General features: G+C 44.3%; 1 protein-coding gene across 1 annotated transcript in view; it reads left to right on the top strand.

Moving 5' to 3' along the window:
- The window catches only part of LOC118940490 (chemokine-like protein TAFA-4), a 100,785-nt gene that overhangs the window by 73,815 nt on the left and 8,073 nt on the right, over positions 1-18,897 (top strand). The window contains exon 4 of the mRNA XM_036950575.2: positions 8,269-8,424. Coding sequence (XP_036806470.1) covers positions 8,269-8,424 — 156 coding nt within the window. The remainder of the gene's footprint in view (positions 1-8,268; positions 8,425-18,897) is intronic.

Raw genomic sequence — 18,897 nt, 5'->3', positions numbered from 1 at the left:
AAAAGAAATAGCCTACCTCACGGAAGCACCTCTGTTTTCTCTCTCTCTCAGGCTCATTTACTCAATGTAATCAACAATGGCACTCTGTCGTTTTGACGGTGCTCACCAGGAAACAGTTACACTAATAGGAACGGAGAGACTGAATCTATGACCATGGAGGGAAGATTTGACTGATGTTTGTCAGGGAGAATAGATAGGAAACATATAACAGCAGCTTTTTTTCTTGTTTCCTGTCAATGTTTGCAGGGCCATGAAAGACAGTCGACTCCGAGTCCACGTCTTTGTTTTCTCACAGTAATGGTCTCTCTCTCCCAATAACAGTATCTGCTTGTGTGCTTGTGTGGTACGTGGGCCTTCTGTTTGTTCAATGCACTGACCATGTAGATGTGGGATCTTAATTTAAGCCAGTTTTCTACAGCAGGAAAATAATCCAGCAGCAACAGGAAATATGAATTATTATGTGGATTATAGTTCATTCACTTTTTTGTAGTGGTTGATGCATTTTCCACGAGGGAAAATCAAATCTGAAATTTCAAAGTGGAAATTAAAAAGCCAGAAGCCTTTTTAACCTCAAATAATCTACATGTTTTATATGTCCTGCAACAGCGTGATCAAATTAAGATCCTACATCTGTACGCAGTGCACACGCACACACACACACACACGCACACACACTTTTAGTCCTCTGTATACCATCAAACAAACTCTTGTACTGCACACAGACAGATCACAGATAGGTGGCTGCAGGGTGCAGGTCTCTCATGCCGAAAACCAATTTGTGTTGTGTTAGCTGTTTTTGGGGCCCTAGCCCTGCCACAGTAGCTTTTGATCAAGAGCAAGCTAGACCGGAAGTTAGGGAACACAGAGAAGCCAACACATCCACCCACCTGCCGGTGCTGCTTAATGATTTCTCTGGGCATTCACCTTTTTAAAAGAGAGAAAACGGTTGACTTTGTCATCTTCACTTTAAACAGGACATGTATGGCAGCTATACTGTCCCCTGACATCATTATGCACCTCACTCTGGGCAGAGAGAGAGGATGTTATTGCTGAGTGGGTGAGAGTGTCACTCCTCTTTTCTCTGGGAGCCTGAGTTTTAGCCTCACCTTATCAAAGTCAATGAGCCCACAACTAGACATATACACCTCACTGCAAAGTCACCTTCAGCAGACCAGAACCTCACTCCAATACGGGAGTGTCTGCTGAGTGAAGATGCACCACAATCACCCTAAACATAGTTATATCCCTCTTATAAGGGACTAATATTGCATATCTCTTGGGTAATTACCATAGTAAAAGATAATGTCTGCGCTCAGGGAGCTGAGAGCTGATACTGTATCAAACTCTTTGGCTTTGTTCAACATGTATGTTATTGTAACACATTGAAATGTGTCCAAGTAGCTGCTCCAGTTGTGATACAAGGGCTTCAGACGAGCTACACTTGACAGTGTGAGTGAGGTTCGATTTAGAAGTGCTTCCTCTGTGTGTGAGAGAGTGTGTGTTTTCCTCCTTGACAAACACTGCTTTGCGGTCACAGTGGGTGGGTTTTATTGGGGATAGATTTGCGTATAAATGAGGTTCCTGCACAGGACCACTCAGCCGTACAAACAACCTGTTAGATTAGCATAAATCTGTGGACGAGGCCTGATTTGGGCCTGTTAAACACAGATAATGTCAGCCTGATTGATGGGCTGTGTCGGATAGGAGCGTTCACAGCCGAGGAGAGGGGAGAGGAGAGGAGGAGGGTGGGATTGCAGGATATGATGGTGGGGTGTGGTGTGAGGTGGGGGAAAGGAGAGAGGTGGGGTGGAGATTGGAGGAGAAGGGAGGAGAGAGGAGAGGAGGAGGGGGTGGGAGTGCAGAATACAAAGGTGGGGTGTGGTGGGAGGTGGGGGAGAGGAGATGGAAGAGATAGGGGTTGAAAGTGGAGAGAAGAAGGGTGCAGGGATAGGAGGGAATTAATCAGTAGAAGGTGGAAAACAAGGGAGATGGTGAAGAGAGAGGGGTTAGAGGTGTGGAAGAGGAGGATGTGGATGGTGACAGGGGGAATGGGGGAGATAATAGTATTTACTCTAAAAGGGTTACTTTATGTGGAAGACAACGTAAAAATGTGTGAGGCCGTGGAGACATTTTGTGACATTATTCCATTTCACCAGAGGAAATATATTCAGACTTATTCTGTTTACTGAAAACATAGAGACATTTTCTAAATCATTCTGATTTCATTCATTCAGGGCCTCATCAGCTCCATTGTTTAATTAGTTTAGGTGTAGCTCATGTTGCTGTTGTTGTGCTGCGGGTGCAGTCTGTGTCTGTCTGAGTTCCCTCAGACAGAGACAGCAAATGTCTGGCCTTTCGCAGCAGACATGCTAGTCAGTTATTGACAGGGGAAAGACAGAAATTGCACAATTCTGTCTGTCAGAATACATCAGTCGGCTGGCTGCTCCATCAGTTCAAAGGAGCCCTGCTTAGTTTGCCACCCAGCAAACACTTGTCTGGTTGTCACAGGAATGTAAATGCATTTTTATTTCAGCCTGAGCTGAGGTTTATTACATTAAGACTGCCATTATACCACTTTGCGATCCTGAACAAGACGGTTCAAGAAGAGCACTGAGACGCTGGGGCGGCAGGGTAGCCTAGTGGTTAGAGCGTTGGACTAGTAACTGAAAGGTTGCAAGTTCATATCCCCGTGCTGACAAGGTACAAATCTGTCGTTCTGCCCCTGAACAGGCCCACTGTTCCAAGGCGTCATTGAAAATAATGAAATAATTAAATATAGGTAAAATAAATATCAATAAATGAGGTCCACTGCTCTCAGATACTGTTTGTATTTCTCTGACTCAAGCCAATGCCCCAGATCAGATCAGGCACAGTCAAGACAAGACATTGCTTCATGGTTACAGCAGTGATTCATACAAAGATATGAATATGTTATGGAATGCTGTACTTGAAATCAAATAATATTTTATTTGTCACATTAAACAACAGTGAAATGTGGTTACGGGCCCTTCCCAACAATGTAGAGGGAAAAATGTTAACACAAGGAATAAATACACAATGAGTAACAATGGCTATAGACACGGGGTACCAGTACCATTACCGAGTGGATGTGCATTCGTACGAGGTAATTGATTTAGATATGTACATACAGGTAGGGGGGATAAAGTGACCAGGCAACAGCATAGATGATAAACAGTAGCAGCAATGTATGTGATGAGTCAAAAGAGTTTGTGCAAAAATGGTCAATGCAGATAATTAAATACTTAACTAAATAGCTACAAGGACGAACTATTTAGCAGTATTATGGCTTAGGGTCCCCTCTGTAGCACTTTGTGGTCAGATGTCAAGCAGTTGACATACCAAGCAGTGATGCAGCCAGTCAAGAGGCTCTCAATATTTCAGCTGTCAAACTTTTTGAGAATCTGAGGGCCAGTGCCAAAACCTTTGAGCCTCCTGAGGGGGAAGAGGCATTGTTGTGCCTTCTTCACAACTGTGTTGGTGTGTGTGGAACATGATAATTCCTTAGTGATTTGGAAACCGAGGAACTTGAAGCTCTCGACCCTCTCCATTACAGCCCCGTCGATGTGCATTTGGGCGTGCTCGGCACTCTATTTCCTGTAGTCGACGATCAGCTCCTTTATCTTACTGACGTTGAGGGAGAGGTTGTTGTCCTGGCCCCACACTGCCAGATCACTGACCTCCTCCCTATTGGTTGTCTCATCGTCATTAGTGATCAGGCCAACCACCGTTGTGTCATCAGAAAACTTAATGATGGTGTTGGAGTCATGGTGGCCCCGCAGTCATTGATTAGGGAGTACAGGAGAGGACTAAGCACGCACCCCTGAGGGGCCCCCGTGTTGAGGGTCAGCGTGGTGGATGTGTTGTTGCCTACCTTCACCAACTGGGGGAGGCCCATCAGGAAATACAGGATCCACTTGCAGAAGGAGGTGTTCAGTCCCAGGGTCCTGAGTTTAGCAATGGGATTGGAGGGGACTATGGTGTTGAACACTGAGCTATAGTCAATGAACAGCATTCTCACATAGGTATTCCTTTTGTCCAGGTGGGAGAGGGCAGTGTGGAGTGAAATAAAGATTGCGCAATCCTTGGATCTGTTGGGGCGGTAAGCGAATTGGAGAAGGTGCAGGATGTCTGGGATTATGGTGTTGATGTGAGCCATGACCAGTTTTTCAATGCATTTCATGGCTACAGATGTAAGTGCTACGAGGCGATAGTAATTTAGGTTACCTTGGCGTTCTTGGGCACAGGGACAGTGGTAGTCCGATTGAAACATATATGTATTACAGACTGGGTCAGGGAGAGGTTGGAAATGTCAGTGAAGACACTTGCCAGCTGTTTAGTGCATGCTCTGAGTACGCATCCTGGTAATCCAACTGGCGCCGTGGCCTTGAGAATGTTAACCTATTTTAAAGGTCTTACTCACGTCGCCTATGGAGAGAAAGATCACACAGTCGACTTTCCTTTCCTAAAACATGTTTTTCTTTTAAGTCGGATCCAGACTCATACAGTATAGATTAGTGGATGAGGAGAGATAAAAATGAATGGAGAAATTGAGAGAGACACATGGAGAGAGAGCGAGACACAGAGAGAGAGAGAGAGAGAGAGAGAGAGAGAGAGAGAGAGAGAGAGAGAGTGACAGAAAGACAGACAGAGAGAGATAGACAGAGAGCGAGACAGACAGACTGACAGAGAGAGAGAGAGAGAGACAGACAGCGAGAGAGAGATGCTGCTCTGTGTTTAGAGAACTTCTGCCCCTGTGACCTCATTATGCCACCAGGAGGCAGCGTGCTCTTTGTTCTCCTTACTGCCTGTGACAGAGCCCTCCGCCTCCGCCTCCCCTGAATATCTCTCTCTCTCTCTCTCTCTCTCTCTCTCACACTCTCTCTCTCTCTCTATCTCTCTCACTCTCTCTCTCTCTCACACTCTCTCTCTCTCTCTCTCTCTCACACTCTCTCTCTCTCTCTCTCTCTCTCACACTCTCTCTCTCTCACTCTCTCTCTCTCTCTTTCTCCCCCCCCCCTCTCCACTTTACCCGTGGTAGAAAAAAACAAGATTGTTTTTCAGATGGGGCACTAGCTATCCCTTCTTTACCCAGGCATTGGTATGCAGACTGTGATACAGGTTGCCACACTAACAAGGGGATTGTTTTTGAAGGGAATTTTGTGTTTGAGATAGATGTGAGAAATGGGATGGCGTGTGTTGGTGTGCATTTGTGTGTGCATTTGTGTGTGTGTGTGTGTGTGTGTGTGTGTGTGTGTGTGTGTGTGTGTGTGTGTGTGTGTGTGTGTGTGTGTGTGTGTGTGTGTGTGTGTGTGTGTGTGTGTGTGTGTGTGTGTGAGCATCTATAGGTGTAATCCGCCAGCTCCTTGTGCCCCTGGGGAGATTGGGACAGAGGACTGAGGAAAATGAAAACAGAGGGATGATGGCGGAGGAGTGCCCTCTGAGAGCGAGGGATCATTGAGAGGGCTTTCTGGAGAAGAGAACAAACAAACCTTAAATCAGGAAAGATGAGAGGGGCCATGGCCTGTCGAAATAGAACCTTCTATTGAGTGTGCATGTGTGTGTTTGTGTGTGTGTGTTAGGAAGGTTACTATGCTCATTCAACTCAGGGTTAAGCATGAAATGATTTGAACTTTAAACAAAGTGGTGTGAAATCTGACTTTACCGTAGTTGTAACATACTGTAAATGGATTCATATTGAACATGTACAGACAGTTTGCATCCCACACTCAAACATTTCCCTCTGTCGTACTCCCACACAAATGTGTTGACACATTGTGTAAGGACTACTGTAAAACCACACAAATGTGTTGACACATTGTGTCAGGACTACTGTAAAACCACACAAATGTGTTGACACATTGTGTAAGGACTACTGTAAAACCACACAAATGTGTTGACACATTGTGTCAGGACTACTGTAAAACCACACAAATGTGTTGAAACATTGTGTAAGGACTATTGTAAAACCACACAAAACATCAGGGTAGAAATCTAAACGGATAAAGGTTATATTCATCAATAAGAAATAGCCACGAGATAATTAAATCCAGGGAGTTAAACAGAAGGCTAAAATTGTTAGGCTTCATTATGTGGAGAGTTTTATAAAATAATTTGTAACCAATGGCAGGTTGTGAGCATGTTGATTAATATTTAAATGTTACAGTTTCGTTATCCTTATACAGTACATACAAGGACAAATCATCAGAAATAGGGGTATTGTACACCAGTTGGCTACTGTGAAAACATATCATGGTGTTGTATGCCATTTCTGACCCACGCAACATTGTAAAAGATCACCTTTCCTACGTGACTTGTCAACTGATACAATATGGCCTGTCTCTCTGCTTGACGTTCATCAGCTTATCAATGAAATTCAGATAATGAGTGGAATATATTATATACAACCCAGGTATTTCAGCAGTGCATTGTACACTACAATATCATTCCAAATCATAGCGCATAGAGTGAGTGACTCTTTACACTTAGTAGCTGATAATGATGTAGAATGACGGCGTAGTTTTTACAGCCACGTCTATATATCATTTGGTTTTCCCTTCAACATAAAATTGATACATTATGAAGTAAAAATATAGAAGTTTACAGTGTTCAGCAGTTATCAAACTATATTCAGTGAGGGGAAAAAAGTATTTGATCCCCTGCTGATTTTGTATTTTTGCCCACTGACAAAGAAATGATCAGTCTATACATTTAATGGTAGGTTTATTTGAACAGTGAGAGACAGAATAACAACAAAAAAATCCAGAACAACACATGTCAAAAATGGTGGTTGTCAGTAGTTATCCGTGTTTAGTTGTTTGATTAGGTGATAGTTAATTGTATTGTTAACAAATGACAAGAAAATCATATCAAAAGTAGACTATATTGACTACTATATTGCATTTTGAAAGCAGATACTTACAGTAGATTGATCATGTATCCAAATTGAAAGATCTATTTTTATTGCAGTGAACAAGTTACTTTGTGAATTTGTTTGTGCTTAGTCAATTGAACATATGCTTACACTCTCTTATGGCTTCCCCACAGGAGAGCCCTCTTTGGTTCCAAAGAGAACACTTTTTTTGTTCCATGTAGAACCCTATGTGGAAAGGGTCCTACATGGAACCAAAAAGGGTTCTTCAAAGGGTTGTCCTATTGGGACAGCCGAAGAACCATGTTAGGTTCTAGATAGTACCTTTTTTGCTAAGAATGTAAGTTTTTAAACACAAGCAATTTTGCGCTTAGAATTGGGAAAATGCACCACATACTGGTGAACATTGCAACAAAGTTATTAAAAATAACTGTATTATGACTAAGAAAAACTTTTGGTTTGATTATATCCTCATTTAAATAACGTTAGTAGAATTTTCGTTAGAAGATAACCCTGCACACAATGAAAGGTCAGGCTTTTAATGTTAATGATGCTGTTGAGCTGAGAAAGGACCTGTGTGTCGACGGCATAACTACAGTTACTCTTATATTGAAATTGAAACTGTCTGCCTCTTTAGAATAATTCCTTGTGTTTATACAACTGTAAATAATTCAACCGTTTTTTTCTATTGTAAAAACCCTGAATACTCAATGGGTGGTTTTGTCCATTATTGTATTTTGATAGAAGTGTCTGTTTTTAAGTGCAAATATTGAAATACTACTGCACCAGCAACCACATTGAACAATGTTTTATGGTCTCTCTCTCTCTCTCTCTCTCTCTCTCTCTCTCTCTCTCTCTCTCTCCCTCCCTCTCCCTCCCTTTCCCTTTCCCTCTCCCTCTCCCTCTCCCTCTCCCTCTCCCTCTCCCTCTCCCTCTCTGTCTGTCTGTCTGTCTCTCTCTCTCTCTCTCTCTCTCTCTCTCTCTCTCTCTCTCTCTCTCCCTCCCTCTCCCTCCCTTTCCCTTTCCCTCTCCCTCTCCCTCTCCCTCTCCCTCTCCCTCTCCCTCTCCCTCTCTGTCTGTCTGTCTGTCTCTCTCTCTCTCTCTCTCTCTCGCTCTCTCTCTCTCTCTCTCTCTCTCTCTCTCCCTCCCTCTCCCTCCCTTTCCCTTTCCCTCTCCCTCTCCCTCTCCCTCTCCCTCTCCCTCTCCCTCTCCCTCTCTGTCTGTCTGTCTGTCTCTCTCTCTCTCTCTCTCTCTCGCTCTCTCTCTCTCTCTCTCTCTCTCTCTCTCTCTCTCTCTCTCTCTCTCGCTCTCTCTCTCTATCTCCGTCTCTCTCCCTCTCCCTCTCCCTATCTCCGTCTCTCTCTCTCTCTCTCTCTCAGCCTCCTACCAGGTGAAGCAGGGGACGTGTGAGGTGGTGGCCATCCACCGCTGTTGTAATAAGAACAAGATTGAGGAGCGCTCTCAGACCGTCAAGTGCTCCTGTTTCCCAGGCCAGGTCGCTGGCACAACCAGAACCAGGCCCTCCTGTGTGGAAGGTAAACATACATTGTGTATGTGTGTGAAGATCACACCACAGCTGTGTTTGAAGGTCTTGATGAATTCACCTCACAGCCAGACACAGGAAGCTGGCACAAGCTTGAATAGTCTCACAAAGTGCTTTAGCTCTCTACTTCACGATAAAGGGGGTCTGTTGTGCACAGTAGTCTGTCCCCCATCCTGTCTTTAGTATATCATGTAACATTAAAGGTTAGGGCCACAGCAGGCTAATGCAGGTAATGGAGGATTATTCTGAACTGTCGCCTTCCTTCTCATATCCCTTAGTGGATTATGAAAGGAGAGGGAAATATACCACATCTGTCAGCCTGATGTTTAAAAGGAATGATTTAATTTGTGAAAACATTCCATTTCACATCTATTCAAGCCTCTATACCAGATGTTCATAGAAGAAATCTCATGCACTTTGTCATATCACAAGACTCAACGATGTTGGATTATGTTAACACAAATAAGACCCTGCACTAAGAATAAATATTATATTTATTTATAAAAAGATTGCGGGAAAAGGTGTGTGTGTGTGTGTTTGTTTACGTTTGTGGAAGAGGATTGTATGTGTATGTGAGAGAGACTGATGGATTGATGAGGAAACGGAGCGAGATTAAGTTACGAAGGGGATGGAGTTGTTTTAGCGATGCTAGTGAGAGAAAACCATGGGATAATTTTGATCGAACTTCCATTCCCGTCTGTTGCTCTGAGGGCAGAGACAGAGCCACTGAGTGGCCATGTCCAAATACCCATATGTACGTCCTAAATAGTAGATATAAACACAGCAGCTCTTTTTTCATTAAACTATTTGTTCTTTCCATGATATTTAAAAACGTTGTTAGTTAAAACAGTACAAAACAATTGATCTCAAACAACATAGTCAAGCTGATTTAGAATTACCTCATGATTTACCTACTATTTACCAAGAGAGTTTTCATCTATATTTTTCGTAGCTGTCTATTTACCACCACAAACCGATGCTGGCACTAAGACCGCACTCAACGAGTTGTATAGGGCCATAAGGAAACAAGAAAATGCACATCAAGAGGCAGTGCTCCTAGTGGCCATTGATTTTAATGCAGGGAAACTGAAATCCATTTTAGCTAATTTTTTCCATCATGTCACCTGTGCAAATAGAGGCGACAAAACTATGGATCACCTTTACTGCACACATAGAGACACATACAAAGCTCTCCCTCGCTCTCAATTGGGCAAATCTGACTGTAACTATGTCCTCCTGATTCCTGCTTACAGGCAAGAACTCAAACAGGAAGTACCAGTGGGAGAGGTCAGATGAAGCGGATGCTAAGCTACAGGACTTTATCACTAGCAAAGACTGGAATATGTTCCGGTGTTCATCCGATAACATTGAGGAGTTTACCACATCAGTCACCGGCTTCATTAATTAGTGCATCGACAACGTCATCCTCACAGTGACTGTACTACATATCCCAAACAGAAGCCATTGATTACAGGCAACATCTGCACTGAGCTAAAGCTAGACCTGCCACTTTGAAGGAGCTGGACACTAATCCGGACGCTTATAAGAAATCCCACTACGACCTCAGACGACCCATCAAGCGGTCAAAACATCAACACAGGACTAAGATCGAATCCTACTGCCCCGGTTCTGATGCTCGTCGGATGTGGCAGGGCTTGCAAACTATCACAAATTACAAAGGGAATTCCAGCTGCGAGCTTCCCAGTGACGTGAGCCTACCAGATCAGCTAAATTGCTTCTATGTTTGCTTTGAGGCAAGCAACACTGAATCATGCACGAGAGCTGGCTACTGTGATCTCGCTGTCCGTAGTCAATGTTTAATTATTTATTTGATTTCACCTTTCTTTAACCAGGTAGGCTATTTGAGAACAAGTTCTCATTTGCAACTGCGACATGGCCAAGATAAAGCAAAGCAGTTCGACACATACAACAACACAGAGTTACACATGGAATAAACAAACAGACAATCAATAATACAGTAGAAAAATCTATATACAGCATGTGCAAATGAGGTAGGATAAGAGAGGTAAGGCAATAAATAGGCCATGGTCTGTGTCCATATCACTAATAATTATCACGTTCCACACACCAACACAGTCGTGAAGAAGGCACAACAACGCCTCTTCCCCCCCAGGATGTTGTAAAGATTTGGCATGGGCCATCAGATCCTCTAAACGTTCTACAGCTGCACCATTGAGAGCATCTTGACTAGCTTCATCATTGTTTGGTTTTCTTGTGAAAAAAGCAATTGAATATATTTTAATAAATGTTCATGTCAATGACTCAAACCTGTTTAAATAAAAGTGATCAATCGTGATAAAAAAATAAAGCTTAAATTAAATTATTTGAATGGATTACATACACTCAATTAGTATTTGGTAGCATTGCCTTTAAATTGTTTCACTTGGGTCAATTGCGACCGAGCTTTAACTTCCTGACTGATGTCTTGAGATGTTGCTTCAATATATCCACAGAATTTTCCTCCCTCATGATGATATCTATTTTGTGAAGTGCACCACTCCCTCCTGCAGCAAAGCACCACCACAACATGATGCTGCCACCCCCGTGCTTCACTGTTGGAATGGTGTACTTCGGCTTGCAAGCCTCCCCCTTTTTCCTCAAAACATAACGATGGTCATTATGGCCAAACAGTTCCATTTTTGTTTCATCAGATCAGAGGACATTTCTCCTAAAAGTTTGATCTTTGTCCCCATGTGCAGTTGCAAACCATAGTCTGGCTTTTTTATGGCTCTTTTGGAGCAGTGGCTTCTTCCTTGCTGAGAGGCCTTTCAGGTTATATCGATATGGGATTTTTTTTTGAACTTTAGATATTGATACTTTTGTACCTGTTTCCTCCAGCATCTTCACAAGATCCTTTGCTGTTGTTCTGGAATTTATTCGCACTTTTTGCACCAAAGTACATTCATCTCTAGGGTACAGAATGCGTCTCCTTCCTGAGCGGTATGACGGCTGCGTGGTCCCATGGTGTTTATACTTGCGTACTAGTATTTGTACAGATCAACGTGGTACCTTCAGGAGATTGGAACTTGCTCCCAATGATGAACCAGACTTGTGGAGGTCTCCAATTTTTGGGGGGGCTAATTTCCTTGTAAAACTTCTGTGAACAAACTTAAAATGTATAAATTGATGGTTTGTATTGCGGGATGCCAAGGTCATATTTTTCCTTATTCTGTTCCAGTAAAAGGGATGTTCAGATTCACGTAGATCTGTGGATCATACTTTAATGGCTAGCTCAGAATATTAGCTTTCCAAAAGTTGTTTGTATATTATAGAGATCAGCCATTTAAGCAGCCCATAAATCCCATCATTGGATGGTTTGGTAGTTAGGTTTCCCAAGGGACTCCATAGGCCAGCATAGCTGACCTAACTAAATATAGAAAGAAAGAGTGGCCTGGTAATATGTATGTTTATTTCAAATCTTGGAATGTTCTCAAACCATTACTGTCCATGATATCGGCAAGGTTACGGAATCTACATGCAAAAGGGATGCCATTTATTTTGTCTGATTCCGTCTTTATTCATGATATCCATGCATTTAGTAAAAAAAAGGTGTTTGTCTGCCTCTGTTATTGCCGTATTGGCTTATCCAATCCAAACTTCTTCTTAACTAAGCTATCGAGAAGGTATTGTAAACTATGATACATTCTGTGGCCACCTAATGCCTTGAATACCTGCTTAACATCACATTGAGCGATATGCTACTCATTTTGGTATAAGAGCTATTAGGAATAGAGAGAAGAGAGGGGAATAGAGAGAGGAGAGGGGAAGAGAGAGAGGGGATGAGAGAGAGGAGAGGAGAAGAGAGAGAGGGGAAGAGGGAGAGGAGAGGGGAATAGAGAGAGGAGAGGGGGAGAGAGAGAGGAGAGGGGGAGAGAGAGGAGAGGGGAAGAAAGAGGAGAGGGGAAGAGAGAGAGGGGAAGAGAGAGAGGAGAGGGGAAGAGAGAGAGTAGAGGGGAAGAGAGAGAGGAGAGGGGAAGAGAGAGAGGAGAGGGGAAGAGAGAGAGGGGATGAGAGAGAGGAGAGGGGAAGAGAGAGAGGGGAAGAGGGAGAGGAGAGGGGAATAGAGAGACGAGAGGGGGAGAGAGAGAGGAGACGGGGAGAGAGAGGAGAGGGGAAGAGAGAGGAGAGGGGAAGAGAGAGAGGGGAAGAGAGAGAGGAGAGGGGAAGAGAGAGAGTAGAGGGGAAGAGAGAGAGGAGAGGGGAAGAGAGAGAGGAGAGGGGAATAGAGAGAGGAGAGGGGAAGAGAGAGAGGAGAAGAGAGAGAGGAGAGGGGAAGAGAGAGAGGAGAGGGGAAGCGAGAGAGGAGAGGGGAATAGAGAGAGGAGAGGGGAAGAGAGAGAGGGGAAGACAGAGAGGAGAGGGGAAGAGAGAGAGGAGAGGGGAAGAGAGAGAGGAGACGGGGAGAGAGAGGAGAGGGGAAGAGAGAGAGGGGAAGAGAGAGAGGAGAGGGGAAGAGAGAGAGGAGAGGGGAAGCGAGAGAGGAGAGGGGAATAGAGAGAGGAGAGGGGAATAGAGAGAGGAGAGGGGAAGAGAGAGAGGGGAAGAGAGAGAGGAGAGGGGAAGAGAGAGAGGAGAGGGGAAGAGAGAGAGGAGAGGAGAGAGAGTGGAAGACGGAGAGGGGAAGAGAGCTCTCAATGTCCATTAAGACATTCTCCTAAAGTAAATTCATTAATTTCGGTCATTATCAATGATCAATTTGGCCGAGAGTTCGGCCATGGTCCTGATATTGTCACTCCTGCTGCAAGCTCTGGGCCTGCAGTTTGTCTGGATAATACAGGTTAGCCTGCTACACACATGCATCCAGTTCTAGGCTGTGGCTCAATGTATTGGAGAATAAAAATAATAAAAAGAATAATAACAAAATATTAAAATCAAACACGTACACGCTTTCACACGCAAACGTACAGTATATATTTTTATTCACAACTTCATCATGGTGTTAGTAAGGCTTTCAGTCGTTCCCTTCAGTTCATTTATGGCCTTTATCACCCCTCATACAAGCACGCAAGCATGCACAAACACACACACACACACACACACACACACACACACAAACACACACACACACACACACACACACACACACACACACACACACACACACACACACACACACACACACACACACACACACACACAAACACACAAACACACACACACACACACACTCGGCTCTAACTCTGTCTCACAACCAATCCAGATGCATTAACCCCCCTCCAGTGGAAAATAGATAGGTTTCACGTACGTGAGCGGAGAGGATGAATCAAACAGAACAGAAATGTGTAGACAGACAGCCCCGCAGCGACTGGTAAAGTAACCTCAGACTCTAGCATTAATGTCTCTGTTTAGCTTCTTCCATGCGTCTCTTTCCTTGGAAAGAGGTTGTTCTAGGCTGGCCAGGTCAGGTCAGCTCCAGTGAAGACTGAACCTCCAGTCAAAAAGCTGCTTTACGTCTCAGATACAGATGTGGAGACCTTGGAGGGGGACTTTGTCATTGTACTGTGTATGAAGAACACAAGCATTGGACTGATGGGAGATTTACAAATCAAGGGCATCTTACAGTTATTAAGTACAGTTGTTGCTTGTAAATTATGTCATTTTACGACAAACTACCGTAGCACTGTCAATGTTCAACAACAATACCTACATAAACTATTGCATAGTGATCATGGCATGAATGTTATCATATGAATGCTTTTTTCTCTATTCCATTTCACACACATCAAACATATGAGATGCTTTTCCTATAGCTGACCAATAGAGGACACTCTTTACCAGTCATATGTCTTGTAGTAGACTGCTGGTACCCAAAGCTAGGGAGAAGCCAGAGATCTGTCATGCATCTTTAGTCTTTTAACCTGATAGAAAATAATGATGAAGAGAAATAATATAACTATGATTTGATGTATGTTAGGTATTGGTTATTAAGAGCCTGAATTAATAAACATACATACAGTACACAGAAAAGCTCTTTTTCCTCCTAACATCAACAATGTCAAAGGGAGCTAGTCCACTGTGGACGGTGGCCTCTCAGGTAATGGAGAAAGAGAGAGGCTCTTTCCACTATCCTCCATGATGTTATGGTGTAGTCCCTCTGGGGCAGCTCTCTATGAGGGAGCTGACTGGACTGAGGACTCCAATGTTTTTTTTAAATGTTGTATTTATTTCACCTTTATTTAACCAGGTAGGTCGGTTGAGAACAAGTTCTCATTTACAACTGCGACCTGGCTAAGATAAAGCAAAGCAGAGCAACTGTCACGACTTCCACCGAAGGTGGCTCCTCTTCCTGTTCGGGCGGCCCTCGGCGGTCGTCGTCACCGGTCTACTAGCTGCCACCAATCCCCTTTTCCTTTTCTGTTGGTTTTGTCTTATTGGTTACACCTGTTTCTGGTTTGGGGTTTGGTTAGGGCTATTTAAGCCGGTTATGCCCGCCTGATTTTGTGCAGACTTGTTTCTCTGTTCGTTTTGTGGATGTGTTATTTTAGTATTTTCTCCGGACTGTTTGTGTCCTGTTTTTGGGCCGGTCAGTGTATGCGCCTGGTGTTTGGCCTTAACCCTCTGCTCTCTGCGCCTGACTCCACACCCACTACTCCTAGAAGTCTCTCTGGGCCTGACTCCACACCCGCAACTCCTAGAAGTCGTAACAGAGACACAAACAACAACACAGAGTTACATACACATGGAATAAACAAACGTACGGTCAATAACACAATAGAACAAAAAGTCTATATACAGTGTGTGCAAATGCTGTGAGGAGGTAAGGCAATAAATAGGCCATAGTAGCGAAGTAATTACAATTTAGCAATTAACACTGGAGTGAGATGTGCAGATGAGGATGTGCAAGTAGAAATACTTGTGTGCAAAAGAGCAGAAAAAAACAAAAAGCAAATATGGGGATGAGGTAGGTAGTAGGTTGGATTGGCTATTTACAGATGGGCTATGTACAGCTGCAGCGATCGGTAAGCTGCTCTGACAGCCGATGCTTGAAGTTAGTGAGGGAGATAAGTCTCCAACTTCAGTGATTTTTGCAATGCGTTCCAGTCATTGGAGGCAGAGAACTGGAAGGAAAGGCGGCCAAAGGGGGTGTTGGCTTTGGGGATGACCAGTGAAATATACCTGCTGGAGCGCGTGCTACGGGTGGGTGTTGCTATGGTGACCAGTGTGCTGAGATAAGGCAGAGCTTTGCCTAGCAAAGACTTATAGATGACCTGGAGCCAGTGGGTTTGGCAGCGAATATGTAGCGAGGACCAGCCAACGAGAGCATACAGGTCGCAATGGTGGGTAGTATATGGGGCTTTGGTGACAAAACGGATGGCACTGTGATAAACTGCATCCAATTTGCTGAGTAGAGTGTTGGAGGATATTTTATAAATGACATCGCCGAAGTCAAGGATCGGCAGGATAGTTTTACGAGGGTACGTTTCGCAGCAATCGGAAGCCGATTCTAGATTAATTTTGGATTGGAGATGCTTAATATGAGTCTGGAAGGAGAGTTTACAGTCTAACCAGACACCTAGGTATTTATAGTTGTCCACATGTTCTAAGTTAGAACCGTCCAGAGTAGTGATGCTAGGCGGGCGGGCAGGTGAGGGCAGCGATCGGTTGAAGAGCATGCGTTTAGTTTTACTAGCGTTTAAGAGCAGTTGGAGGCCACAGAAGGAGTGTTGTATGGCATCAAAGCTTGTTTGGAGGTTTGTTAACACAGTGTCCAAAGAAGGGCCAGATGTATACAGAATGGTGTCGTCTGTGAAGAGGTGGATCAAGGAATCGCCCTCAGCAAGAGCGACATCATTGATATATAGAGAGAAAAGAGTCGGCCAGAGAATTGAACCCTGTGGCACCCCCATAGAGACTGCCAGAGGTCCGGACAACAGGCCCTCCGATTTGACACACTGAACTCTGTCTGAGAAGTAGTTGGTGAACCAGGCGAGGCAGTCATTAGAGACACCAAGGCTGTTGAGTCTGCCGATAAGAATACGGTGATTGACAGAGTCAAAAGCCTTGGCCAGGTTGATGAAGACGGCTGCACATTACTGTTTTTATCGATGGTGGTTATGATGTTGTTTAGGACCTTGAGCGTGGCTGAGGTACACTCGTGACCAGCTCGGAAACCGGATTGCATAGCGGAGAAGGTACGGTGGGATTCAAGATGGTCGGTGATCTGTTTGTTCACTTGGCTTTCGAAGACTTTAGGCAGAGCAGGATGGATATACTGTAGGTCTGAAACAGTTTGGGTCTAGAGTGTCTCCGAAGCCGCTTTCCAATCTTTAGGTGCTGCTGTGTTTGACCCTCAGTTAACATATACTGTTACAATACAAGTCTCTTTCTTTTCTCTCTCAATCTCTCCCCCCTACAACAAGTACAACATGTCTTATATAACAAACTATCACTGTAGATACTTTCTCCACTGTGTGAGTTGCACATCACTCACAGTAACAGTAGAAGTCCTGACCTAACGGCTCAGAAGCGTAAAGTATCCTCAGCAGACTGACGTCCATACTCTATCACCAGCCAGATGGCCTTCCCCTCACCTTCTATGGTGTACTGGTGATGAGTGTTCTAAGGTTAAGATGAGGGACGTCTCCATTAAATGTAAAAGACTGCAGTTTCCAACAGCTCTACATTGGAAAGACATTCTGAAAATAGTCAGTCCATTACTGATGGTCAATGAAAGAGGCGTGCTGAATGGTCTGGTCCATTAAGTCCCACCTATTATCAATATGCTAGATTATTAAAGAGCACCTACTAACATTTTCCTGGATTACTGTATATCAGAATATCACTGCTTTTTCCCTCTTTTTTTGTTATTTTGTTGAAGTGCATTCCCTCTGGGCTTTACATGGGAAGTACTGTTGTTAGCTGTGTGGTGGTTAGTAACGACTGGGTTGGAGGTAGAAGCAGAGGGTGAGAAGTACTGTTGTTAGCTGTGTGGTGGTTAGTAACGGCTGGGTTGGAGGTAGAAGCAGAGGGTGAGAAGTACTGTTGTTAGCTGTGTGGTGGTTAGTAACGGCTGGGTTGGAGGTAGAAGCAGAGGGTGAGAAGTACTGTTGTTAGCTGTGTGGTGGTTAGTAACGGCTGGGTTGGAGGTAGAAGCAGAGGGTGAGAAGTACTGTTGTTAGCTGTGTGGTGGTTAATAACGGCTGGGTTGGAGGTAGAAGCAGAGGGTGAGAAGTACTGTTGTTAGCTGTGTGGTGGTTAGTAACGGCTGGGTTGGAGGTAGAAGCAGAGGGTGAGAAGTACTGTTGTTAGCTGTGTGGTGGTTAGTAACGGCTGGGTTGGAGGTAGAAGCAGAGGGTGAGAAGTACTGTTGTTAGCTGTGTGGTGGTTAATAACGGCTGGGTTGGAGGTAGAAGCAGAGGGTGAGAAGTACTGTTGTTAGCTGTGTGGTGGTTAGTAACGGCTGGGTTGGAGGTAGAAGCAGAGGGTGAGAAGTACTGTTGTTAGCTGTGTGGTGGTTAATAATGGCTGGGTTGGAGGTAGAAGCAGAGGGTGAGAAGTACTGTTGTTAGCTGTGTGGTGGTTAATAACATCTGGGTTGGAGGTAGAAGCAGAGGGTGGAGAGTCCCCTGATGACTTCATCCCTGCTGCAGGCGGCTCACGGCTCTTAAATTCAGTCTCTGGGGTGAAACGCATAATGGCCAATAAGCAAAGGTCGAGGAGATCACCTCTATTTATCAGGATGCTCCGTAGGGATGTCCATGTGGAGAGTTGGGCGCTCGGTGCCTGCACTGGATTACACTGCATTATTATACAACATTATCCTGTATCAAAGTCAGCATTACCAGTCAAGTCAATCTGGATCTAAATCAGGCCATTTCAGGCTCGGCAGTGCAGGGTGGGGGAGGAGAGGCAGGCATAATCTAATAGAGCAGCGTGAATGGATTTAGATTGTTATCGCCAAGCTTGGCTTCGATGGGGGACTCTGTGTGAGGTGCTGTGTTATTGAGCTCTCTCCTCAATGCTGGTTTTCTCTTAACTAATGCGACCCCGCTGTTCATCTATGTGATTACGCTCAGGTGTGCGCGCGCGTGTGTGTATGGCATTGTGAGTCTGAATCTGTTTCTGCACACACAGAGACACACACTTAACCTGAGGTTTTGACAGGCAGTGTATTCACAGGCTGAATGAATCTGCTGTGACCTGTGACATTTGTCAGTGCTGCGGTGGATTGACATCATCTCTGTGTAATCCTCCAGGCAGACTTCAGGTATGGCTCCCTCACAGACCTTATTTAGATAGACACACCCTGAGACAAGCCACAAACCCAGGGATTTGGGAAGACAACGCAAAGTCACTCACTGTCACGGCATTCATAGAAGGTGCCATTAACATCTGCTTTCAACAGAGTTACTGAGACATTTCCTAGAGAAGTTTAGACTCATTTCTGAGTGATGCTCCAGTAGTCAGATGTTTAATGTTATGTGGAGTATGGCTTCTGGAGGGT

Source organism: Oncorhynchus mykiss, chromosome 17 (genome assembly GCF_057628025.1).
Source record: "Oncorhynchus mykiss isolate SJ-2025 chromosome 17, ASM5762802v1, whole genome shotgun sequence".
Lineage (NCBI taxonomy): Eukaryota > Metazoa > Chordata > Actinopteri > Salmoniformes > Salmonidae > Oncorhynchus > Oncorhynchus mykiss.
The sequence above is the reverse complement of the archived record's forward strand: the minus strand, read 5'-3'. Positions and strand labels throughout refer to the sequence as shown.